Source organism: Bombus impatiens, unplaced genomic scaffold (assembly GCF_000188095.3).
Source record: "Bombus impatiens unplaced genomic scaffold, BIMP_2.2 scf_0027, whole genome shotgun sequence".
Lineage (NCBI taxonomy): Eukaryota > Metazoa > Arthropoda > Insecta > Hymenoptera > Apidae > Bombus > Bombus impatiens.
The window spans coordinates 412518-434939 of NT_176446.1; the positions used below are offsets into that span (position 1 = coordinate 412518).

At 39.4% G+C, this 22422-nt stretch overlaps 1 protein-coding gene across 10 annotated transcripts in view; it reads left to right on the top strand.

The window, feature by feature from the left end:
• Positions 1-21545, top strand: part of LOC100743844 (R3H domain-containing protein 1) — a 29254-nt gene extending 7709 nt beyond the window's left edge. The window contains exons 1-17 of one of the 10 annotated variants that reach the window (XR_004461850.1): positions 8255-8917; positions 9571-9867; positions 10467-10642; positions 10967-11247; positions 11352-11625; positions 11712-12131; positions 12444-13050; positions 13109-13305; positions 13396-14471; positions 14551-14704; positions 14776-14966; positions 15050-15223; positions 15300-15462; positions 15545-15731; positions 15922-16025; positions 16168-16254; positions 16914-21545. Coding sequence is in view for 9 of the 10 variants with exons in the window: in XM_024368405.2 (XP_024224173.1) it covers positions 10627-10642; positions 10967-11247; positions 11352-11625; positions 11712-12131; positions 12444-13050; positions 13109-13305; positions 13396-14471; positions 14551-14704; positions 14776-14966; positions 15050-15223; positions 15300-15462; positions 15545-15731; positions 15922-16025; positions 16914-16963 (3894 nt within the window). In the remaining variant the exon portion in view is untranslated. Of the gene's footprint in view, positions 1-8254; positions 8918-8951; positions 9383-9570; positions 9868-9950; positions 10057-10466; positions 10643-10966; positions 11248-11351; positions 11626-11711; positions 12132-12443; positions 13051-13108; positions 13306-13395; positions 14472-14550; positions 14705-14775; positions 14967-15049; positions 15224-15299; positions 15463-15544; positions 15732-15921; positions 16026-16167; positions 16255-16913 lie in introns of those variants that run through there. The other 9 variants (XM_033321150.1, XM_033321158.1, XM_024368405.2 and 6 more) reach the window with 9 other exon arrangements.
• Positions 21546-22422: the final 877 nt, after the last annotated feature.

The following is a 22422-nucleotide window of genomic DNA, read 5'->3' on the forward strand; positions in this document are numbered from 1 at the left end:
TCGAAAGAGCGTCTAGCTGAATTTTATAGACTCAAATTTCCTATGTCCTTCTTTTTTAGATCACGTTGGCGGAGTAAAAAAGGCCTTAAACGGACAATCTCGTTCCTCTCCTCTTTCCGTAATTGTATCATAGATACCAACGAGACTGATTAAGCTAAACCCGATAAATTCTAAATTTGGAGGATAGATTAAATTTCGATCAATATCACGAGTTGATCTCCTCTTACAGATGGATACGCCGAATTGTAATTCCTCGAAATTCATACTGCTTGTATTAGCGTAGAAAATGGCTTGCAATAAAATTGAACGTCGTATGGTAATTGCTTATCCGGTGGACATTGGTCAGCTTCGAGAAGAGGGGAAAAAAGACGTGAAGAGATCGATGGACGTAGGTGCTAAATGCGCGCCGAGATATATATCTGTCGATACATACGTGGCCAGTGCTTGGGCATGATCGTCGTTGTGAAAATATTTTCATTATAAATAGCGGTCGACTGACACGGAAGCCACTCGTGCTTTCACGAGTCTTTCACGAGTGCCTGGATCCTCTATCGTCTCTTCCTCGAGACGATGAGCGCCCGCTCGTCTACCGTGTTCTTCTCGAGGAGGGTCTATCTTTTCAGTGACCGACCTCCGATGTGATTAGTCTTCGGTATTTTGCTCCATTAACTTGGGAACACTTGCTTCTCCCCTTTTTTCATTGATGCCGAAAATATACTTAATCCTGCTCGTTTCAGTCATTATAACGTCGTTACGGAGAAAGACTGGATCGCGTTGTATCTTTATTAGAGAGATCAATCTTTGGTTTGGGTTTCTTCTTCGCGATTCTCTGGAATCTTTCAATTGTAACGCTAAATGGAACGAGATTTCAATCGCTGGTTTTGCTTTCTTTCGAATGGTTAACAGATATATTTGTAGGATTAATGTTCTTCTTATTGTTCGATGTATCGGGCAGCAGCTTCTACGAACCAATCTATAGATATAGTAAAATAAAAATATGTCGAATGTTTCTCTTTCGAGTATCGAATAAATCTTCCTTCGAAGGAAGAATTTGTTTTGCACAGTAAATTCAGCAAATATATAATTTGCGTATCTGCCGCGTACTTTGTCGTTTTTCTGGAGTATCTCGATAATATTCAAGAAATCCAGAGGACATTGATTTTTACGACGAGTAAACAATATTCTCCACAATTCGCAAGATTTTCTATTTCTATTTACCGACGTCAACATCTTTACCCAAGGTTGCTCCAAACAGCATCAATAATTCAGTATGCCGCGTTCAAGCAGCCGAGCTTTCAAGAGAACACGCTCTGACTCGATTGTTGAAAAAACGAGAGGGAGATAGTTAGAGGAAAATCGTGGCTGTCTTGCTTTCCTTCGACGAGGGAAAAGTGTGAAAACACTTTTACGGGGCAGATGAGCTCGATCTATCTTCGTCGTTTATTCTCTGCCCTATTTGTTAGAATATAGGTCATGGAGTTCAACAACCCTCCGCACCCGGGTCGACCACTGTACGGGTTGACCTAAATAAAATTTATCCGGTGAACCGATTCCCCATAATTTCCTCTCGCTCCGTGCTCCACTTTATCCATTTTTTTTGGCATGTTCTTTTTACGCGTACCAATATTTCTTTATCGAAAGAAACGAAGGTATATTTAAGAGTGTCCGTAATGTGTTTTAATTTATGGAAAATTAAGGGTAATTGTCAGCATCTAATCGAAAACCGACCAGCATTTCAGCTATATCAACATAGGAATAATCAATTGCTAATACAGATATGCGCAATTATACTTGGAGTAACATAATGGGAAAATAAGTGTACATGATTACATAAAAAAGTCCATTATTAATTTTTTCAGAAGCTACGTGGTTTTAGTAAATGTAAAAAAAAAAAAAAGAGCGAAACAAGATTGTGGTAGTTCCAGTATTAATAAGAAGTTATTTCGTCAAAAATGAAACACTAACAGTGTTTTATTTAAACAGTTTATTTTCGAAACTAAGTCTGATATTTAGCAGTCTTTCATTTATATCCTGCAATAGAGACTCGAATTAGATATAGAAAACTCTTATATCATAGTCTTTAACGCTGAGAATCTTCGTAGAACTTCCAACGATTCTAGGAATTCGCGAATGTACCGGAAGTGTATATCGTGGCTCTTGATTTCTGGGTTTTACTGTTCGATTTCACGTTACTTTGTGAAAAGGCAAACGATTTTACTGAAATAAATAGTGGAACGTATTTTTATTCAATCGCGTGGGATATTATCTCGAATTGAACCAAACACGTTCTGAAAAGTAAGAACGGATTTAAGCTAACATCAAGTATTTCTATATTAATTGATAAAAACAAAACATTTTCGTTTGATACGTGACCTAAGACTTATGCATAGTGCTGTATGCATATGTAAGATTGCCAAAATTACATATCACGTACGTCAATGATTGTTTTAATGTCGTAATAGATGATTGGACGCGTTGGTTTATGGCGTAGGATATACAACTAATAATAATAGTAATACAGGTTCGAGCGTCGCCAACTGTGACTCTTCATTGTCTTTTTAGTTGGCAAACAGTGATTCAGTATTGTAAGTACGTTGGTCGTTAGTGTATTCAGTGGCAGGAAATCAGCGATACAAATTTATTCCGCGTTCGCAAGCACCAGCTGCTTTCGCTTTTCCTCGATACAAATCACGTGAGAAACAGCCGTGGACTTCTCTCTATTCCGGAAGAGCAACGATCGATAATTTTGCATCTGGTTTCGTGGCATCGTAGCCGGAACTCGAATTCGAGATCGGTTTTATCGTGATCGTTCCCGGTACCACATTCGATCGATCCTAGCTCGTTTAGTCTTAATCGCTTTATACACCTTAGTATACCTCTACGGTGTAACGAAACGATAAAGGATTTGAAAGGAACAATTTAGAAAATAATTAGCTTTTTATCCTCAAGATTTTCTGCACTTCTGGTATGAGATACGAAAGATACATATAGCGACGTGTATAGATTTCAGAGCATTTGTTATAGTGGTTTCATAATGACGAGTAATTATATTTTTAAAGTGGAAATATTTCCGTATGATGTTAAGAGATGTTCTCTTTATTTATAATTTTCCTTGGTTCGCGAATCTTGTAGAAATATTTTCATGGACGGTGTAGGAAATTAATTCTAGTCAAAACTAGTCGAAACAAGCGAAGGATTTTCTTCTTGAGGAATTGATCAAAAACGTTCACGGTTGGCGAGTAAAACGCGCATGCCGTGTAATCAAAAGTTTCCAAGATTCTCGTCTCTTTGCTATTAATTTTCATATCTTTTCTGTATCATGAAAAGAAACATATTACGGCCTTGCTCTGTATTGGTTAAAATTTCGTGTCAAAGAAATTTGTCAGAGTCTTGCGATGATTAAAGAGCAACGGACAAAGTATTCATTAGACGAAGAAAATGGCGAATTGCATGACGGAGGAAATTTGTATCCCTTATTTTTACTCTTGAAGATTGAAAAGATTTTCTATCGGAAACAAGTTAGATGATACTTTAACAGCTTCCAAGGAATGCAAAATGACACCGGAAGCGTAGCTCGGTGGACACTGGGATGACTGGGATCCGATATTTATAGAAGAAGCGCCCGCTTCAATCGAAGTTCCGGGCTGACTCGTGATTTACTATCCGATGAAAAATCCTTGTTGCCAACGACGCTGGCAAATTTTGACGAAGTTCCACCATATGAATCATCGGCTGTCGCAGCGGTGCACGCGTACGATAGCCGATCTCCGGCATGCTGGAAGATCTGACACGTGTGTATTTACGCGGACCCTAAAACGTCTCTCGAACTTCCAGAGAATAACTTGTTTATGCGGAAGTACCGAAGGTTCTTCCGAGTTTTGTGCCTTTCTCTCGAACAACGAAGGAGATCGTTCGCGAGAATCCTACGCATATTTTTATTTCAAAAGCCGCTATAAGAAGCTGTTGTAAAAACTGTGCGAAAACTTATGAAGAGCGAGAGGATATTGGGAAAATGTCTGATAATATTTCTCACGAGGGATTTACCAACGCTTCATTCGTAATATCTTTTTAAAGAAATTGCCTTATTGAATTCTGTTGAACTCGCATTGTGATTGCGAAGAGAGTTGCAGGAAATTGCCCCAATGAATATCTTCGACACATTTCAAGAATATCCCTTTCGTCGCTTCTTCTATGTAGATCGTATATTTTATAAATTTCCGCATTAACGGCGCTATGACGATTTGTTTTCCTTCTCAAATCGTAGAAATTCTTTTCGTTCCTCTGATTCGTATAATGGACTCCATGCATTATTCTAACAAAACGCTAACTTACTTCGTACACGTTTTCTAATAACGTTGTCTCTACGTAACTCTTACATATTGCTGTTTCGTTCTTTCGAAACTTCCAAAATACTGCTTCACGTTTTAGAAAATGACGCGATGAATTTCTCCTTATCTGCGGTACAGATAGAACGCGTTGATTCAATTCCTGTGTCGCTATTAGTCTCCGAAGAATGGTCTCCATTTGAAAGAATATCGCTGCGTAAACCAATAATATGTTGCGCAAAATTCGCAAGACATAATCTTTTTGGGAGAACGGTAGCCACAACTGATTGCGAGGTAATTACGATCATTGATCTTGCAAAGTAAAATTGCCGAATCGTCAAACTATTTAAGCAGAGTTCCGGTATCCCAAATGGGCAATGATATGGATTATAGACGAAGGAGCAGTTTTGTGTCGAAAAAGGACAGAAGCAGTAAAGGGGAGGTTCAAAGAGCAGCGAGATATCCTTATTCGAATGTTTAACACGCGGAGGGTGGCCGATGCGTCTGTCCAGGGAGAGTAGGTCGTTTCCATGGCAACAAGGGGTGCATCGGACTGGCACGTATTGCTAAACTGAACGTACCCCCCTGGCGGCCTCTAACCTCCCCCATATATCCCGTCCTCCTGCAGAATATCCTACCGTACTCCGGCTGCCTCCTCGTGGCTGGGTCATCCCTCCCGCAGGAATTAGGTTACTTCCTGGAATTGGGTTTTACGAGCGGTTCCTCGTGCGCGCGAAAATTTTTCTTCCTTTAACAATGATCGTACACTCTCTCTTATCCAAGGCCATATTTCGGACGCTTTAAGCTTTCTGGTACTTTGCATTCTGGAATGGAAATCGCGTTTTCTGATTAACGTTCTAACGATTACGTAAGAACGATCACACGTGCGCATACATACAGTAGTTCGCGAAAGTATTCGAACGTTTGTAGGAATTTTTTGTAAATATATTACACGCGTTTCGTTCAAATTGTTGCCAGCATTCGTGAGTATCATAAATCATGACTACATGTGTATGTACGTTTCGATCTTCAGATGCTTCAGTGGTTGGAGAGATAGTTGGTCAGGCGACGCATCCGATGTAAGCATAGTCTTGTACGAATTGTCCGGAAACCATATTGGACAGTTTCATAAGTTGAAAAATACAAGAAAGTGATGATACTGTTTTTTAAACAGAATTCTGTGCCGACATACCGTTATGCAAAGTTAGTGACTATTGTTATTAAATCATTTCTGTTAGAGAACCAACCATGTACTTATGTAATGAAATTACGGAATTAATGAAAGATGGAGATGATTAGTTTGGCTTTAGAGTTTCGTTCATATTGGAACCAACGACTGTATTACAGCCGAAATTCGAATGATCGATTAATTAGCATTCGTGCTGGTCCAATAATTTGCGCACAGAGGCGCGATTAATTCTGTTCCACTGATAATAGTCGACCTACTTTCGTTTCACATTTTTTACCCCCGTTAAATATTCAACGAACGACCCCTGCTTGTTCCTTGGATAGTGGCAGGGTTAATTTGTGCAAACTGATCCTCTTCCTCTTTCGCGGCGTTTCCAAGTATCGTTTTCAGATCGATCAACGCATACATTTTTGAGGGTGCAACGGGAAAGAGATCGGTAAACCAAACGCACCTTCTGGCCTTTTTAGCCCTCCTCTGTCGTCATCTCACGGAATAAACTGGCATCGACGTCCTTTGGTCTGATTCAGGATGCGTCATCGGGAGGAATAGCCTAGGCTGTCGCGTGCCGGAAGCCATCAAATAGCCTGAAAGTAGCTCGAGAGTATGTTTTAACCTTCGTTCCAACGTAACCCTGTGAAACTAAGGAACGTACATTACCATCCATAAGTATTTGAACAGCTGGTACAATTCGATTAAAACGTTCATATCCTTGTCATATTTTCAATGTTTTTTTAATAGAACAACATTTTTCTAGCGTTTGATTCTTAGCTTCTTGCATCGAGCCCCAATGATCTGCTAAATTGGAACTGAGAAGAAAAATATACGTATCCACATCATTCAAGTTCTATGTCTATTTGAATAACGAACGCATGAAATTTATATAAACCTTTAGAAACTAGTGGATAGTTGATCTCATTTGGCCCAAGATCCCAATTTAAAATCACTTAACTCAGGTGACTCTGCAGGATCAGTTTTTATTCATCTTCAATTATTGCTTCATTCTTCCTGTTAATAAATACCGTTTTTATCAACGTCTGCTAATTGCCGGTATATTTGTAGGTTGCCTGAGATAACGTACGAGACGAAAATTAATTAGTCAGAGAATTTCATTCGAAGTACGTTTTACATATTTGCGGTACATTGAGAGTGTACCAAGGAGTACTGAAATACTTATGGACGGTATTGTACCTTCTTTTCCCTTTTTGTTTCTTTACTTTCGTTTAACCGATACCGGAGACCCAGTTCTTTCTTCAAAGGAGGACACCCTGTATTATTCCAGGGGATACAGAGGTGCATGACCTAGTTACGCTTGGGCGTGTTATATGGGTCATAGACACCATTCGCAGCGAGTCATACATGCACACGTACCCACACAGGGACACGTATTATAGTCTAGAAAATTATGATAGTTTCCACGGAAACGTGATCCTGCGAATATGGGGTAGTAAAAGTTTTATAACTCACCTACTATATCTTGCAATTATCAGGCATGAATTTACTTCTGGAAACGGAAATACGGCTTTTAGATGAACAACCGAAGTCGATCGATGTTTCTGTATAAATTGTTTCTCCGATTTTTCTCTATTTTTAATTGCCATTTTAATTATCCAGTAGTATATATAGGTAGCATCGAAGAAGCATCCTCGAGATCATTTTAGAAAAGAAAATTCCACGAGTACAGATAGCTCTTTAAAGTGTCCTTTTTCAACGAGGAGCTTTTCAGCGGATCAGAGCTAAAAGGCACGAACGGAAAAATACAGGAAGAGGGAAGCAGTTGAGGTTTGCAATGAAATTGGCTATCTGGGCTCTATCAGTAAGCTCGCGTGTGTATTGCAAAGGCAATTTGTAACTTTCTAGTACTTTCTACCATCGTGTGATCGGTGCATATCCAGGAACGATTAACAGTAACCGCATCGATCATTTCTATCGAAATCAACGTTCTATAGTTTAAAAGGTAAATGTTTGCAAGTTGCATAAAATGCATCCGGAAACAGTATATGAAAACCTTCTGTGAATGGTTGAAAACAAGGAAATGTCCAACTTTCATAGGAAGTTTTCGTTTCTCTAATCCTGTTATTTCAGAAGTCTCTAGATCAAATAAAAGCAGTATAGAAATTAATTTTCCAAATTTAATTTCCCAGATTCTCTCACGAAGCTGTTGTCTCTGTACGTGTTACTCTCTCACTACCAAGATCATGTTCCTGTACTATTTTAAAGCTTCGAGCTGACACGAAATACTTCCAAAATATAGGCTGGAAGATCTTAGGGTACCAGGATTCTCTTGCGCAATTGGAATATTGCCCTTAATAGAATTTTACAAGTTACAAGTTACGAATCATTAACGCTAATAAATTTGCTTGCGTATCAGCACCAAATTTGGTAGCGAGGCGAATGAAACTCTGCAAGCGAATTTTACGAATTTCGATTTCTAGTATTTTACGAACTGATTTTTATTCGGCGACAGATTTTAAAATTATAAAATACAAGCCTGTATAACTTATAAACTATGGCTGGTCAATTCGATAACGTTATTAGTTGGCAAATTATTGTATTGTATTGAAATGGTTCAGAAATCATAATATCATCGTAAAATGTACAGCGTAGGATAATTAAAATCACCGTAAAACAGTGATTCACTCGACACCCGGTACACTCGAAATACGCGCACGCGTGCACTTGCCCGGCGCACGGACTCTCTTCGTTCTCTCTTCCTCTGCTCTGTCCAAGACCATTCCTTCTCGCTCTTCATTCTCATGTCCCCTTCCTTCCCATCTTCGTCGGGAATTTTTCAATTCTCCCCTTGTATTCGTTTTTTTTTTCTACCCTTTCCATCCCCTTTCGAGCTCTAGCGTTCTCTGGATGGCTGAATCGTTCTCTCTACCTCTCTTACTCTGTCCCTCCCCCTGACAGAGTCCGTCTCGCGCGCTCTCGATATCGCTCTCCTCGTCGAGTCCGCGATTCGAGGGACCGCGCCGCGTTTCTCTCTCAGTCTCTCGCGCAAAGCGGTTTCGTGGCGACGTACCGTTGCACACGATAGATTGTGGCTGGTCCGGGTCTCCTCTACGTGTGTTCCTGTGTGTAGTCTATCTTTCTTTTCCCTCTTGTCAACCCTCTTTTCATTCTTTCGACTCAATTGGATAGCGACAGTTTCTCAGGCCCTTCCATCACGACCCCCTTTGCTTTTCTTTCCACGTTTGTACCCTCTTCCTGTTGGAAGATGACCGTGCTGGTGGCTCAGTTCGCGGGGGACCATGGATCACCGTAAGAAAGAGACGCGGTGGTTGTCTGTCGCGACTGGTGCTCGAGATAGCGGCGAAGAAGGGATCACAGGCCGACAGAGAAAGAGTGTATTGCTATTTTCGAGACGCCGTGGAGCCCGGCCAACGTGTGCGTCCGGTTTACGGTACGAAAAAAACGAGAGGGAATCGCGGGTGGAAGGTCGTCGCGAGGCACGATCTACGATGGATCTTGTGCACGGAAATCGAGCGGTCTTATTCGTTGGTCGGTCTCGAGATATTTGTTTACGAGTGTCCTGATCGTTTTGCATTTCTATGTCGACAATTAATTCCGCAACTGTAGGATATTCTTAATCCTAGTTCGCATAGTGGTAGTTTTAACGTGTCGAGGGTACAGGTTGAGAGAAGAGCACGATGAAAACTAAACGCTCGAGAGAATCGTTCGATGATCTATTCAGATTACGCAAGTGATCGAGTTGATCGATCTTGGACGTCCAGTCGATCATTAACCCGCATTAACCCTTGCTACTTAATTTGGTTTGGAAAACTTCATTTGGCACCGTGAGCCACCACTGTGCCCAGTCGAGAAAAAAGCCAGTGATATCGGGTCGATTTTATGTTTACGCGTCTGGGTATTTTTGGAAAAAGTTTCTACGTGTCGTTTCGTTGCTCTTATCGAGAATGTCGGGAACTGACCTATCTGAATTCTTATCACGTCGACCGTCGGCCACCTTAAGAAACACAAGTTTATTCGAATAATTCCAGCGTTCTTCGATGGATCTAAAGTTTAATCCTTATGTTTCCTATTAATTTTTTTTAGAGCTTTACGAGTGTAACCACGAAGCTTTGAAAAAGAGAAATTAAGAATCGTGAAAGGTGAAAGGGTTTCGGTGTACGAGGCGAAGAATAGATTTCGACGACGATGATCGATAAGCTGATAGTGAATCGTGCTTGGTTTATCTTGGATTCAAGACTGTGAATAATGTTGAGTTTGGTCAAGAGAGAAGAGAAAAAGAGAGGATGTCTCGAACGAAGACGTAGCCGTGTTTTCGAGTCACTTTGTCGCGATGATTCCTACTCTTTGTCAATTAATCCTCATGGAGATTGGCCTCTGGAGGTTGGTTGTGGTTTTACTAGCAAAAAAGAAAGATCGCTGATTCATCCCTTTACTGACATCGGTTTTTTTCTTTTACCATCCAGAGATAGACGATTTATAAATCGAAGTGCAGGTTGCACGAAATCAAAGAACATAGTTGTTGTCAGTGAGCAACGATATTTGTGAACGTACGCGCGTTTAATAGTAATCGTATGTACTCCAGCGAACATACGCTTTTAGCACATAGAACCTCCAGAATACGATGTTTCTAATTGTTAGTCCGTACTTGCGCATGCTAATTTTGCTTCACACTGTTTCCCAAACAAGAGATAGTTCGTGTATCTACGAAAGTTAGTTCGTTAATCTTTGGGAGGCATTGTTCTAATAAAAATATTCTCTAATTCAAAGTGATTGAGTTTTGTCACGTGTAACACCGCTTGTATGCACAAAAGTGTGATAGATAACTTGTGAGCAAGATTTGATTAACATACTAAATTGAAAATCACTCGTAAATCCATAAAAATACTTATTAATTATTTCTTCTCATTTTGTCCTCGATTATAACGGGGATCCCAATCTTTTTAAATAAGTCATTACCTTTGTGTTGTATCTGCTTACAGAGTGTACGATGTTGGAAGGTGGACGTGCAGTGACTTGGCTCCTTGTATCAGCCCTACGAGCTGCACGTCACCCGAAAGATTCACGTACTAACCCAGTTGCACCTGTTTGAACCCACCAGTTGCAGAGTCCTGCACCGTAACCCCATGACGCATTTAACACATGGCCCGCCTGGAGAGTAAGTGTTATTCAGGCTCACGATTTTTCTGCTCCTCGTTGCTTTTCCTCCTAAATCCTGATTTACTCGACAACAGAGCACGCGCGCGTGGCTGACAAATCTTTCCAAGAAATTTGTCTGCTTGCCGTTTTCTCTCGGTGAACGAGTGTACTTTAATATAATACATAGAGGTCTACGAAACGGCGCTGGACGAAGCAACTTTGGATAAGATACACGATTTAGCCGATGCTAAATGAAACGTTTAATCTATCTACAAGGATTAGGTGTCTTTTTGATAAACAAGGTTGAAGGAACGTAGCCAGAACTGCGTTTTGGTTGTTTCAGTACCAAGTATAGTGGTGCATAAAGGCAGCAGGTCGCATAGCCGACCTGAGAGTCCCACGGTGGTGGTGCGAGGAGGAATGCCCTCACTGCCATCCTCTAGGCAAGGCTTCGTCATAAGTGGCTCCAATACATCATATCAGAACAGCTCGGAGTCGGATATGATAGACGGGAATGCCAATCCGAATGTCGGCTCTTCTCCTACACAGAATTCTCTCCACCGCAGCTCACCCTCTTGTCCTCCTGACAAATCAGACTCAGAGAACAAGAACTTTCGTACCAGGGTACGTGTCTGATATGTTTGAAGATCCCACTATGAAAATATCCCAGTTTTTAGTTTCTATTTCCTGAAGTATATGTGTTTATACGAGCGTAAAATCCTTTTTAGACGAATACGAAAGTTAAGTTGCTGGTCAGGAGCCATGCTATGAGAGAGTCGACGTCTCCCCCAAGGGAGCCACACAACGGTTCGTCGTCTCCACATAGCCCTCAGTCGGTGGACGGTGAAAAGAAGTTCGTGGGCAACCTGTCTCCAAATTCCACTAACGCGAAGCTTAATAACAACGAGTCAATGTTCAACAGTAATCTTTGCCCGAATCAATCCCCCAAGCAAATGCGTAATACAGCCACTTCACCTACCTGTCGAGCTCCGTCACGAAATGGTAATATTCATTCATTTACGAATGAGCTTTTAACAGGACTTTATCGTTACTATAGCAAAGACAGACAGAGTTTATCTTGATCGCAGGTCAATCTAGTCCCTCCCAAATTCACTCACCAAAGAATAATACCTCTCCAACGAACGGCAATAAGTCGGAGAACCAACGTTCCAAGATGACAGGCTCGCACGTGATTCAAAAATGCAATAATTGCGTAAAGAACAATCAAAATGAACGACCCGGCTTGCTTCAGACGCCCGTGTCTCCGTCGAAGGCTGGGCAGGCGTTGCAACACTCGCCAAAGAGTACCAATCTGGCTCAAAACGCGCAAAACAATCAGCAGAAGATGGAACAACGTAGACCAAATACGTTGAATATTTGCAACAACCAGTGTTCGACGCAGTGCGGCAATACCTTGTCCGTGAGCAGACCTAGCTCGCGGCACAAGCTGAGGCATCAGAATTCCTCTCAGGGTAGCTTTGACAGCGCGTCTCCTTGCCTCTCACGAGGTGCGTGTGTTCCAATTTTTAATATAATGTAACTATTAGAGTGCGGATGTTTATGCAAATTGATATTTATATGAACACAACTAGAGAAATGGTGCCTAGGTAGAAAAGATTTGTTACACGTACTAAATATTATAATTTCTTGTATACTGGGTGCACTCTGTATATTTGCATTTTGAAAAATTCGCAGTCTAATCGCCATATAGAAACTTAAATTAAGAAAGCAAAGTTAATCCCTTATTGCAGCTGTCCTGCTATTATTATTTCAAGTATTTATTTGATCTTGAGGCGAAACAATCTTTCTTTTCTTCATAGATAGTAGTACAGAATTGTATACGGACAGTACTGGAATAGATCTGGAGCATTTCATCGCGGAAACTATAAATCGTAACCAGAAGGATCGCACGGTGCTATTAAAAATCGAGAAAGATCTGATAGAATTCGCAAAAGACAAGCAGAAAGTCTGTCATAAGTTTCCAAACATGTCTTCTTACAACAGAATGCTAGTGCATCGCGTGGCGGCTTACTTTGGCATGGAACATAACGTAGATCAGTCTGGTTCTAGCGTGATAGTTACCAGAACGAAAAACATGCGAATTCCAAATACTCGTTTTAAGGAACACATCAGAGACGATCTGATTCTGTCTGAAGAACCACGAAGAAGTATTCTGAAGAGAGATTCTAGCTCATTCGAAGACAATTTCAATTTTAAGTCACCTGACAGATTATCTGGCGATTATTGCCGACAGAGTAAGAGTTTCGAGGAAAGGGAGGAGGAGTATGAACGTGCCAGACGAAGAATATTTAAAGATAGCAGTGGAGAAAGTAGCGAAGTTACTTCTTGGCCTTACTGGTCTTCTTCAGAAAGTTCTGACGCTTCTGCGAGATATCGTTTGTTACATCCTTCGGATCATACGATGAGGTAAATACTGTAATAATAGTTTTTATTGTGTGTTGTACTTATCTAATGTAACAAGAAGGCTATGTTGCGTATGTAATAGGCAAACGAAGCTCTTGAAAGGGGAATCTTTCGATGGAAGAGAATCCTGTCGAGGATCCGTATTGAGGCCATCTGTTTCCAAGTCTTTTAGTTTCGGTGGTTACACCAGGGGAATGCTTTCTAGAGGGGACAGTGTTACATCCACTCATAGTGCTGGGGCTCGCCTTATGAAGCAAGGTTCGTGCTCAGTTCTTTACGAATATACCCTTTTGTAAGTCCTTCCCTACACGCATAAGTTTTATGGCGTGAAATATATCTATAAATTAGAGATTAAATCTGTTGCAGACTCAGGTGCTAGTATGTGTTCACGACTAAGTCCTTCGAGTAGCGGCTATAAATCGCAAAGCCAACGCAGCGATGCCACGATATCGCCGTCTCCTTCGCCATCCCCTGTGGCAACCATGACCTGCAGTCATACCCAAGTATCTAGTCAGGATCTCGCTTCTCCGGAATCGAATAATCAAACGGTGATGTGGGCGGTTACCAGTATATCCAGTGTACCGCCAGGTAGCATAATCATAAATCCGCAAACGAATCAGCCGTATACCAATCCAGATGGTTCGATTTACCGCTTCGACCCAGAGAACCCACCAAAATTTTATACTGCTGCATTGCCGCACGAAAACGAAAGGAATAACATGTCGCCCAGCAAGACCATAGAAGTATCCGAGCCACCCAAAATAACACAAAATAACACAAAGAACGAAAATAAAAAGAGATCGCAGACTAAGCAGCACAACGGTGGTAACACAACAGCAGTGACTCATGTGACGAACTCGGCGACATCACCGAGTTTGCCGTTCACGCCGCCACCTCAACAGAATCCAGGATCATTGCAACAACCGCAACAACAACAACAACAGCAACAACAACAACAGCCGCAGCAGCAACAAACTCTAGTCAAATCATCGTCGACAGTGCAAACTTGCAATCACAACCAAGCAGCTCAACCATACACGACCTACGTACCTACCTCAGAACCGTATAATCAGGGTGTCTATCCACCCTCTGTGGGACAACAGACTGTGATGATGGCTCCTCATCCGAGTCAAAATCAGGCGAACGTTCAAAACAATGGTCAGGGTGATGTATTTAATCAGAATTCGGTTTACGCGAATTATGCAGTACCTGTGCAACAAGGACCAGTGTCGCAGACAACGGAGATAACTGAATTGTCCGGATATTTTATGGGTATGAGTATCTACGATCAACGCGTGACTGGTGATAACCATTCTACGCCGCCGCACTCTTACCCACAACCGCAACCATCTACAAATCAAGCAGTTCAAAATGTGCAGACGATGCCGCAGAATTACTGGCAACCACCACCTAATTCTGTACCGGTATTTAATTTTACGGCTTTATTATATTTTCTAATATAACTTTATATTAATTCCTTGCTTTTGTTTTCTTTTTCTGTAGGCACAACAGACGATGTACTTCGTACCTCCGCCTGGTGCGGCACTTTCAGTCAGTCAGGGTCCAGGTGATAGACAGCCATTGCATCAACAACAGAGATTTACGACAAATTATTCTTTCAATGCACAAACTATGACTCCTCCGAGCCAATCAAATTGTAAGTGAACTTCTTTAAGATTCTTCTTAATTACGATATGATAATTATTTAATATGTTATTTCTATCTTAGCTAATTACGTGGGTAGTTATCCACTCCCTTACAATTCAATGCCCGCTGTAACACCAGCACCAGGGGATTACACGTATCAACCATCAGTTCATATGGTACCTACATATTATCCTCCAGGTCAAACGACGATTCAACCACCACCTGTCATGTACAGAGTGCCGACACCACCAAATACTCCGACTTCTAATCAGGTAGCCATTATTACATATAATTTTAAAATATTGTTAATTATCTTAAGATCAATCTATAAGTCCTATAATCGATGAATTTACAGATGCCTGGAATGCCACTGATGTACGTCAACTCTGGTAGCTATCCGCCACCAACGATGGTATCCAATGGAACATTTGGCCATCAAGTCGGACACAATGGCACATCACCTGCACCTCCTGGAACTTATATGACTCCCGCGCTGGTTCCCAATCTCGTTTTTAGGCAAAATGTTCCTGTGGGTTTCTTAAGATAGTTACATCGAACGAAATCAGAAAAAGTTAATGATGAAAATTGTTCAATTGACATCTTAGGTTGTTGCTGGTGTACGAGCTTCAACGCCAGGTAACTCTCAGAGAACTAGCAGGTCGCCGACTCCAGCACACGAGCTGTTCGGAAGTGGGAGCGGGGACAGAAGCGCACAACCCCAACCACGCTACCCACTGCCAATGTATCAGGGTGTCCATATTGTACAAGGTATAATGCATTCGTTTTATGCATTTCTGTTACGTTATAGTCGAGCATTCTTCATTACTTTATTGATTATTTATTATTATAGGAGATATGAGATTGATGCATCCCGCAGTACCAGCCAATCCACGGTTGCAGTATGCACCAGTACCATCACCACCTGTTGTTCAAGGTTGTCCACGACCGTACCGACCGCCTTCTTATTCGTCGAATACCTCAGGCGCTGGTACACCAACCTCGTTTGATGGAAGAAATCAGAAAATTCGTAAACAGAGGTAATTTATCAATCTTTATTATTTTATATCGAATTAATCAATTATTCATAGAGAATGTCACTGTACTGGTGTTCTGTAAATGTAGGAAGAAATAGTATACTAATTTTATTATTGTATTACTCTAACATTATCAAAGTATCGAAAGTGTGTTAAAATGAAAAAGGAAGCGGTAACATAAATTACTCGTTAGGTCCAAAGTAGCATCGTTGCCACCAACAGGCGTGCGGCCCAATCTTTATCAGACTCCTTCCATGCCGTCGCTCTCGTCTAACGTTCCGAAAGATATCAGAGAAGGTAAGAACCGATATTATCCATTAATTAGTTAGATGTTCGCTCGGTACGTTGCTTGAAAGTTCTGTTACTTTCTACTTTTGTTTCGCTTATGAAGAATGAAATGTGACACAATTTTTGACACGTTCTTGTATCTCCTTAAAAGCGAAACCTGTGGAAGACAATATGATATAAGGTACAGAACTTCAGTATAAAATACTACAAAAAGAACACACGGTATCTACATTGTAACGTAGGTGCTTTTTCACATGCGTTGATTTCGCTTTGTCGATATTTGTTGTTCGTGTGAGAAGTGTGCCTGGAAAATACTTCCTATTTTAGTGTATCCTGTTGACGCGCAAGTCACTGAAGATTACTGCATTATATATGAACCTTTTTCAAGGTCAAAAAAAATAGGAAGCATCAATTTTCAGAGCATATATGACTGTAGCACTGTACGCTTACACACTCACGCGCACAGGTTTCTGTAGGAATATTTACTTTTTGCTCATCTATTTACGCAAACATATTGCGTTTGTTGCACAACGAGTTTCTAAGTTTTGTTTCACTTCTTTTTTCTTAAATCACTCTCGGACTATATACATAGATTTAAACAAACATATCGTGGTAAATTTTTGATTCAGAAGCGACATGTTTTTAAAATTTCTTCTTTATATTTGTTTTATATTAGCTACAGTTATACGATACATTTGCAATTCATCGTGCGATTTCTATTTTCTCTATACATGGAACTATGCTTTAGATCGGCTGATATATGTATATGTATATGATATATTAATGACATTCGTTTAACGCAATCCTGATTTGCACAACAACAATTCACTGGCATTGTATCACGAGAATCGATAATGGAAGCCTGCGCTGCTCTCAGAAATAATCTTTTAATTTCAGGGACCGTGAAGGTGACAATCACCCGCCGAAACCAACTGGTACAATATTAAGTACCCGGGCCAATTTTGGAAGAGGATCAGTGCTGAATGTAAAGAAAAAGACAATTATATCGTTACAGGCTAATTGAGAAGAACCGATTGAGCAGCTCGTGGTTTACCGCTATGCATACATGATTCTTATTATTAATATTAATAATACTTTTAATTAAATATCTAAGAGAAAAGAAATATAAAAAGCACACACTACTAGAATATAAAAATTCACGTATTACAAAAATCGAAAAAGGAACAAACAAGATTGAAAATCACCCCTAAGATAAAAATGAAAATGTTATACATCTCTTTTGATAAAATGCGGTGACCGATGAAACTAACATAAAATAAAGAAGAAGGAAAAGGAAGACACATTGAAATTCGTTCATACCGATCATATAATAAAAATCTGAATTATCAGAATATTCAAAGGAGAGAAATGAAGCAGAGGAAAATGTACTGAGTGCATAAAGGAAGGATAATCTGTGCGTTGTTCTTTGGCGTAGGGCACGATAGACCCAGTGGTACACACCGAACAGAGTTACTGAACAGAATTTTAACTATTACAATTATTATATATTATATATACAGTATATTATATTATATCTGGAGATATTTTAATCGCGGTTTTACAGATACTATATAAATGTGAGATTTACTTTTAAGAGAAGGTACTTTTAAAATGAACACAGATATATACGCATGGATTGCCTGGCCCGGTCTACGGATCACTCTCGACCGGCTAGGAAATCCTCATTATAAATAACGATAAAACTAATGTACGAGTATTATATAATACACGTTACTGAGTACGTTTACAGTAGCAATCGCAAACGCTGTCCAGCCAGAATCTCTGGATCGGCTCTACGTTCTTTCAGGAATGATCATTGCTCATTGATTCTTCTGTGTACTGCCATCAAAGAGTTGCGTTAATCTTTAAAAAAAAAGACAAAAAGGAAAAAGTAAAAAAAAAAAAGAGGGGAAAGAAGTAGGAAGAACAGAACAGAACAAAAATATTGCTGCCAGTTGTGACTCGCGGATAGGAATGACATTATTTGCTACCTCAATTTTATATCGAAAAGATTTTTCACGTTATCGGCCTTTTATGGAGTTGTGAATTCTTCCAAGAAAGCTTTCAATTCTTTTCATTCGAACACGAGAGTAACCATAATTTCATCGAATATTTAATGATACTTGCAACGTGATTTATTGTATATAAGTATTGCGTAAACGAAATGTTTCATCAGGGAGATAAACGCGATTTATATTCGAAAGGTTCCCTCTGGCATAATAATCGTCTCCCTGATATCCTGCATTCTAAGATTCGCTAACGCTTCTGATCTCTGACGATTACTTTAGTACAAGTTAATGTATCGCTGAAGGAGAAAATGTAAACGTATTCAGTACATGGATCTATATACCTAGTTCGACACAAGTAGATAAGTAGCGCGAAACCATCACAGCTTAGTGTCACGAAAGAAAACCTGTCTCACATACGTCTTTAAAAGAAAGCCATTCTTTCTCTTTTTCCGTTGATCGTCCGTAAATAGGGAATTGATGTAAAGTTTTAGCCGATACGAGACGCGCACGTTTAACGACAATTCTGTATTATTTTGTAAGGTTTCCCCACGAGGGGAATGAACATGAAAACGCGACAGACGCTCCATACAGTAACTATGATTCGTCTTCCAAGCTTCACAGCACGCTTCTGAATCCTATAGATATCCGAACTACGTAATTAGATATACTTTTCACGCCCGATTCTACGAAGAAGTAATATGTAATTAGTTTGGCAGCGGTGATGGTGACGCGTGATCGTCGTAATTAATAATGTCTCCGTCTGTGAAAAAAATTCATTTGCGGATCAACGTAGACGATCTTCATATCGCAATTAACATTCATTTTTAGTTAATCGATCTACTATCCATAACAATGCTAAATCTAAGTTCAATATTTCAAATATCATTTCTATTAAGTTTTTAGTAAGGCGTGTACGTTGCTCCGCATGAGAAATACCAAGTGGAATCCATCCAGAAGCTTCGCTTACGGTGATTGTACTTCAGGACGTAGGTGAAGGGTGTGCCTATCTTTTTATGAGATTTAATTGAAAAAAATGCGCGCACCGCGACCTTTTATCTACCCTATGCCAAGCGACGCGAAAGAGAGGCACTACTTTCTTCATAAGAAAGCGTGATAAATTTATCTAAAGATCTCTAGATTTAAAAAGAACCGAAAGAAAAAAAAGGTAAAAAAAAAGAGGGAGAAAGTGAGAGTGGAAACGAGAGAGACCTGAACAGAATAAATATTAGACGGATTAAAACTATTCAAATGTTTCAATTATAAAGAGATGGGCGCACAACAAAGTAGTGTTTAACCGTACCTAAAGTCGTCGTAGTGATTAATGAAGATAATTGTACCTATAACAAAAAAACAACAAAAAAAAAAAAGAAAAACAGTTCACGAATCTCTCTAAAACTTAATTAACAAAAGAAGGAAAGGAAAAATGTGAAACAGGATTATAATATCGATTATGGAGAGAAACCGCTTGCAAGTGACGTTCACCATTTTATTCGCCACATTGGAATTCATTATTTTCAAATGTTATTCAGTCTACGTAATTTTATGATATTTTTATAATCAATTAAGAGAACAAGATGCGAGAATACGATTAAAGGAAAAGAAGTGCATAATGTGTATAATGATATAATTTATGGTCGAGCGTTATTTGCAGGCAGTCGCGCTTACGTCGTGCAACCGGAGCAGCTGAACCAAAGTCATGATTGTAATTGCATAGTCACATTTATTTATTTTTCATTTCGCTCGCATGCGCTTTTATCAGAAAACTCGATGCATCTGCTGTTGCACCACGCTCGTGATTCGTTCCGCTTAACATGTTCTGCAGGAACGTTTTCTTTCGGTGCGTTCTTATTTTATAATAAATCGCTTTATTTAATATACACATGTGTTATACGCTGTGGAAGAAAGAGTTGAGAGTCTAGAGATGTGATTAGCAGGTGTATCGAGCACTGTTCACAAGTGATTTCGTAAGTTCGCCTGGGCTATTGTAGAAATGCAAGAGGAAAAAAACAGAGGGACGAAGAAGGAACGAGAGAATCGACGAAATCATTCGTTTACCGGATGATGGGCTCAAGGGATATTAAAAACTATGTACGATCGACGAAGAGAACGGGTGATAAAGTCATTGTAACCTCACGTTCGTTTCCTACTATTTTTGTATGCAACATAAAAAAAGGAGATTGACGATAGCGAGAGAATTAAAAAAAAAGAATAAAATGAAGAATTCGTGTGTGAGAGAGTGGGAGAGGATGAACGATGAAGGGTGAAGAGAATATGAAACAAAAAACAAACAAATTGAAAATGAGGATGAGTACGAAAGAATGAGCATATGAAGTTTTTCGAAGCTTTTTCGTTTGGAGATCCTCGCATCTTCCTGATCACCTTCCGTTGATTGCGTCGCCACGTCGAAGACTCATTAGCCTTTAAGTGTAACCGGGTGCCTGAAAATTGATTAATTTTTGCGCCACGATTAGCTGATCCCAATAAAATACCGGCACGCGGCTAAAACTTTTCCGCCATGTGAGGAGTGTAATCGAACTCTTTCAATTGTTATCCGTGCTCCACGAGAAGCGATAGGAACTTTCTATTTTTGAGAAGAGAAGAGTAAATTAGTTGATTATTTTCGCGGCTAAAACGCCACACAAGTTAGCTTTTCAGTTTGTAATCGCTTAAAGAAGTTCTGGCAACTTCATCCTGCCGCTTCTTGTGCGTCGCATCCGCAAATAGCGCGTTGGATTGGAGATCGGCGACCCTTTGATTTGATTTGATTTTTTCTTATCGTTCTTTATCGTTTCCTCCATTGAACACTGTGCGGGACGCAGAATAAAGAGTAGACGACGATTCGTTCGTTGCCGATCTTTTTAGATGCTAGTTGGCGTGAACTCGACGTCTCACATCAAAAAAGAAAAATCGTTATCTTGCAAGATCGTTTTTCACAATTAGTGAGTATGGAATGCGATGTCCCATGGTGAATACATCTGAAATGTCGATTGATCTTGACTGCGAATATAAATGCAACAAACAAGGTTCAGACGAGCTACACTTGCGTATTTGTATTCTTTCCAGATCACACCTGATTGTTTCTTTTACGTTCGACATATCACGTGGAACAAGAGTAAACGATGGCTGTGCCTTTATGCTTAATATTATAATTTAGAGTTTTCATTTGGACTGAGATTTCTGTGCAGGATATCTTCAGATCGTTTCTTGTCCTGTGAAAAGGTTGAATGTTAATATTTATGTATTAAGAAATAAGAAGATGATTCAAATGTATTCACTGATAGCATTGGGCCAAACACTGTGTCAAGATGATGGTTAACTCTTTGAGTCTCAGAGAGAGTAAATTTTCTTTGAAATGTTTGGTCCTTTTTTGTATGAAAAATTCTATGATTTGCATTAATTTTGTGGAAAAAGAGTTTCCATATTTTGTATATAATTTTAAAGAAATGTATGTGTAAAAGGCATATGTAGGATATATACATAGGCTGATCCTCAAAGAGTTACATAGGGAAAAGATGATTGAGGGAAAGCGTGAGTGAGTGTGTGTGGGAAGAAAAGAGGAATAACAAAAGAAAACCTACGACGAATCGAAGAATTCGTATGCATATGCATCACGAAGGTGACCGAGAAGGTGAATGAAATTAGGAATCGTATGATGGAAACAAAAGAGCTATACTACCAACCCAAAGATGCACAACATCATAGAGAGCCGGACAATTTGATAGAACTCATGTCAGTCTAATTATATTTCTTGTTATATTATATACATATATATATCATATTTTCCAAAAACGAATTATATATAATTCAATAAAAAAGAAGACACTCTCGTTTGATACTTTGCGAGATTTTTTAATCATTCCTAACATTTAATATTCGTTTTATTTCCGTTATCTGTTAAGTCATACAAAAAATTTTATCATTTTATTAAATAAATTTGACTTTTTTCAACGGTTTTTGACGACTACCAATAAGTAGCTTCTCGAGTTCTTTTTTGGTATACTTTTCATTATTTTCAGCAATAAATTTCTTCAAGTAGATTATATTTGAGTTCCCTGAAGTCCTTATTCAGTTTCTCGTAATTGAAACAGTTTTATAAAATAAAACATCAATAAAATATTAGATCAGGTGAATGACATTTAATATTTTTGTTAAGGTTACGGCAGTAAGGATTGAATAAGCGTCATATGCTGTTTTTCAATAAGTCAATTAATATTATCGTCACAAGTAATTGTCCTGTTAATGGTATATATATTTCAAACAATTTTTTAATGAATTATAAAATTTTGTACAAAAATAAATTTAGAGAAAGAACAGTATCGGGGTACTAATAGAACAAAATACGTAGCTGAGTTATCTGCGTCCTGTGGTAGCTATGTGAACTAAAATTTGAAATTACA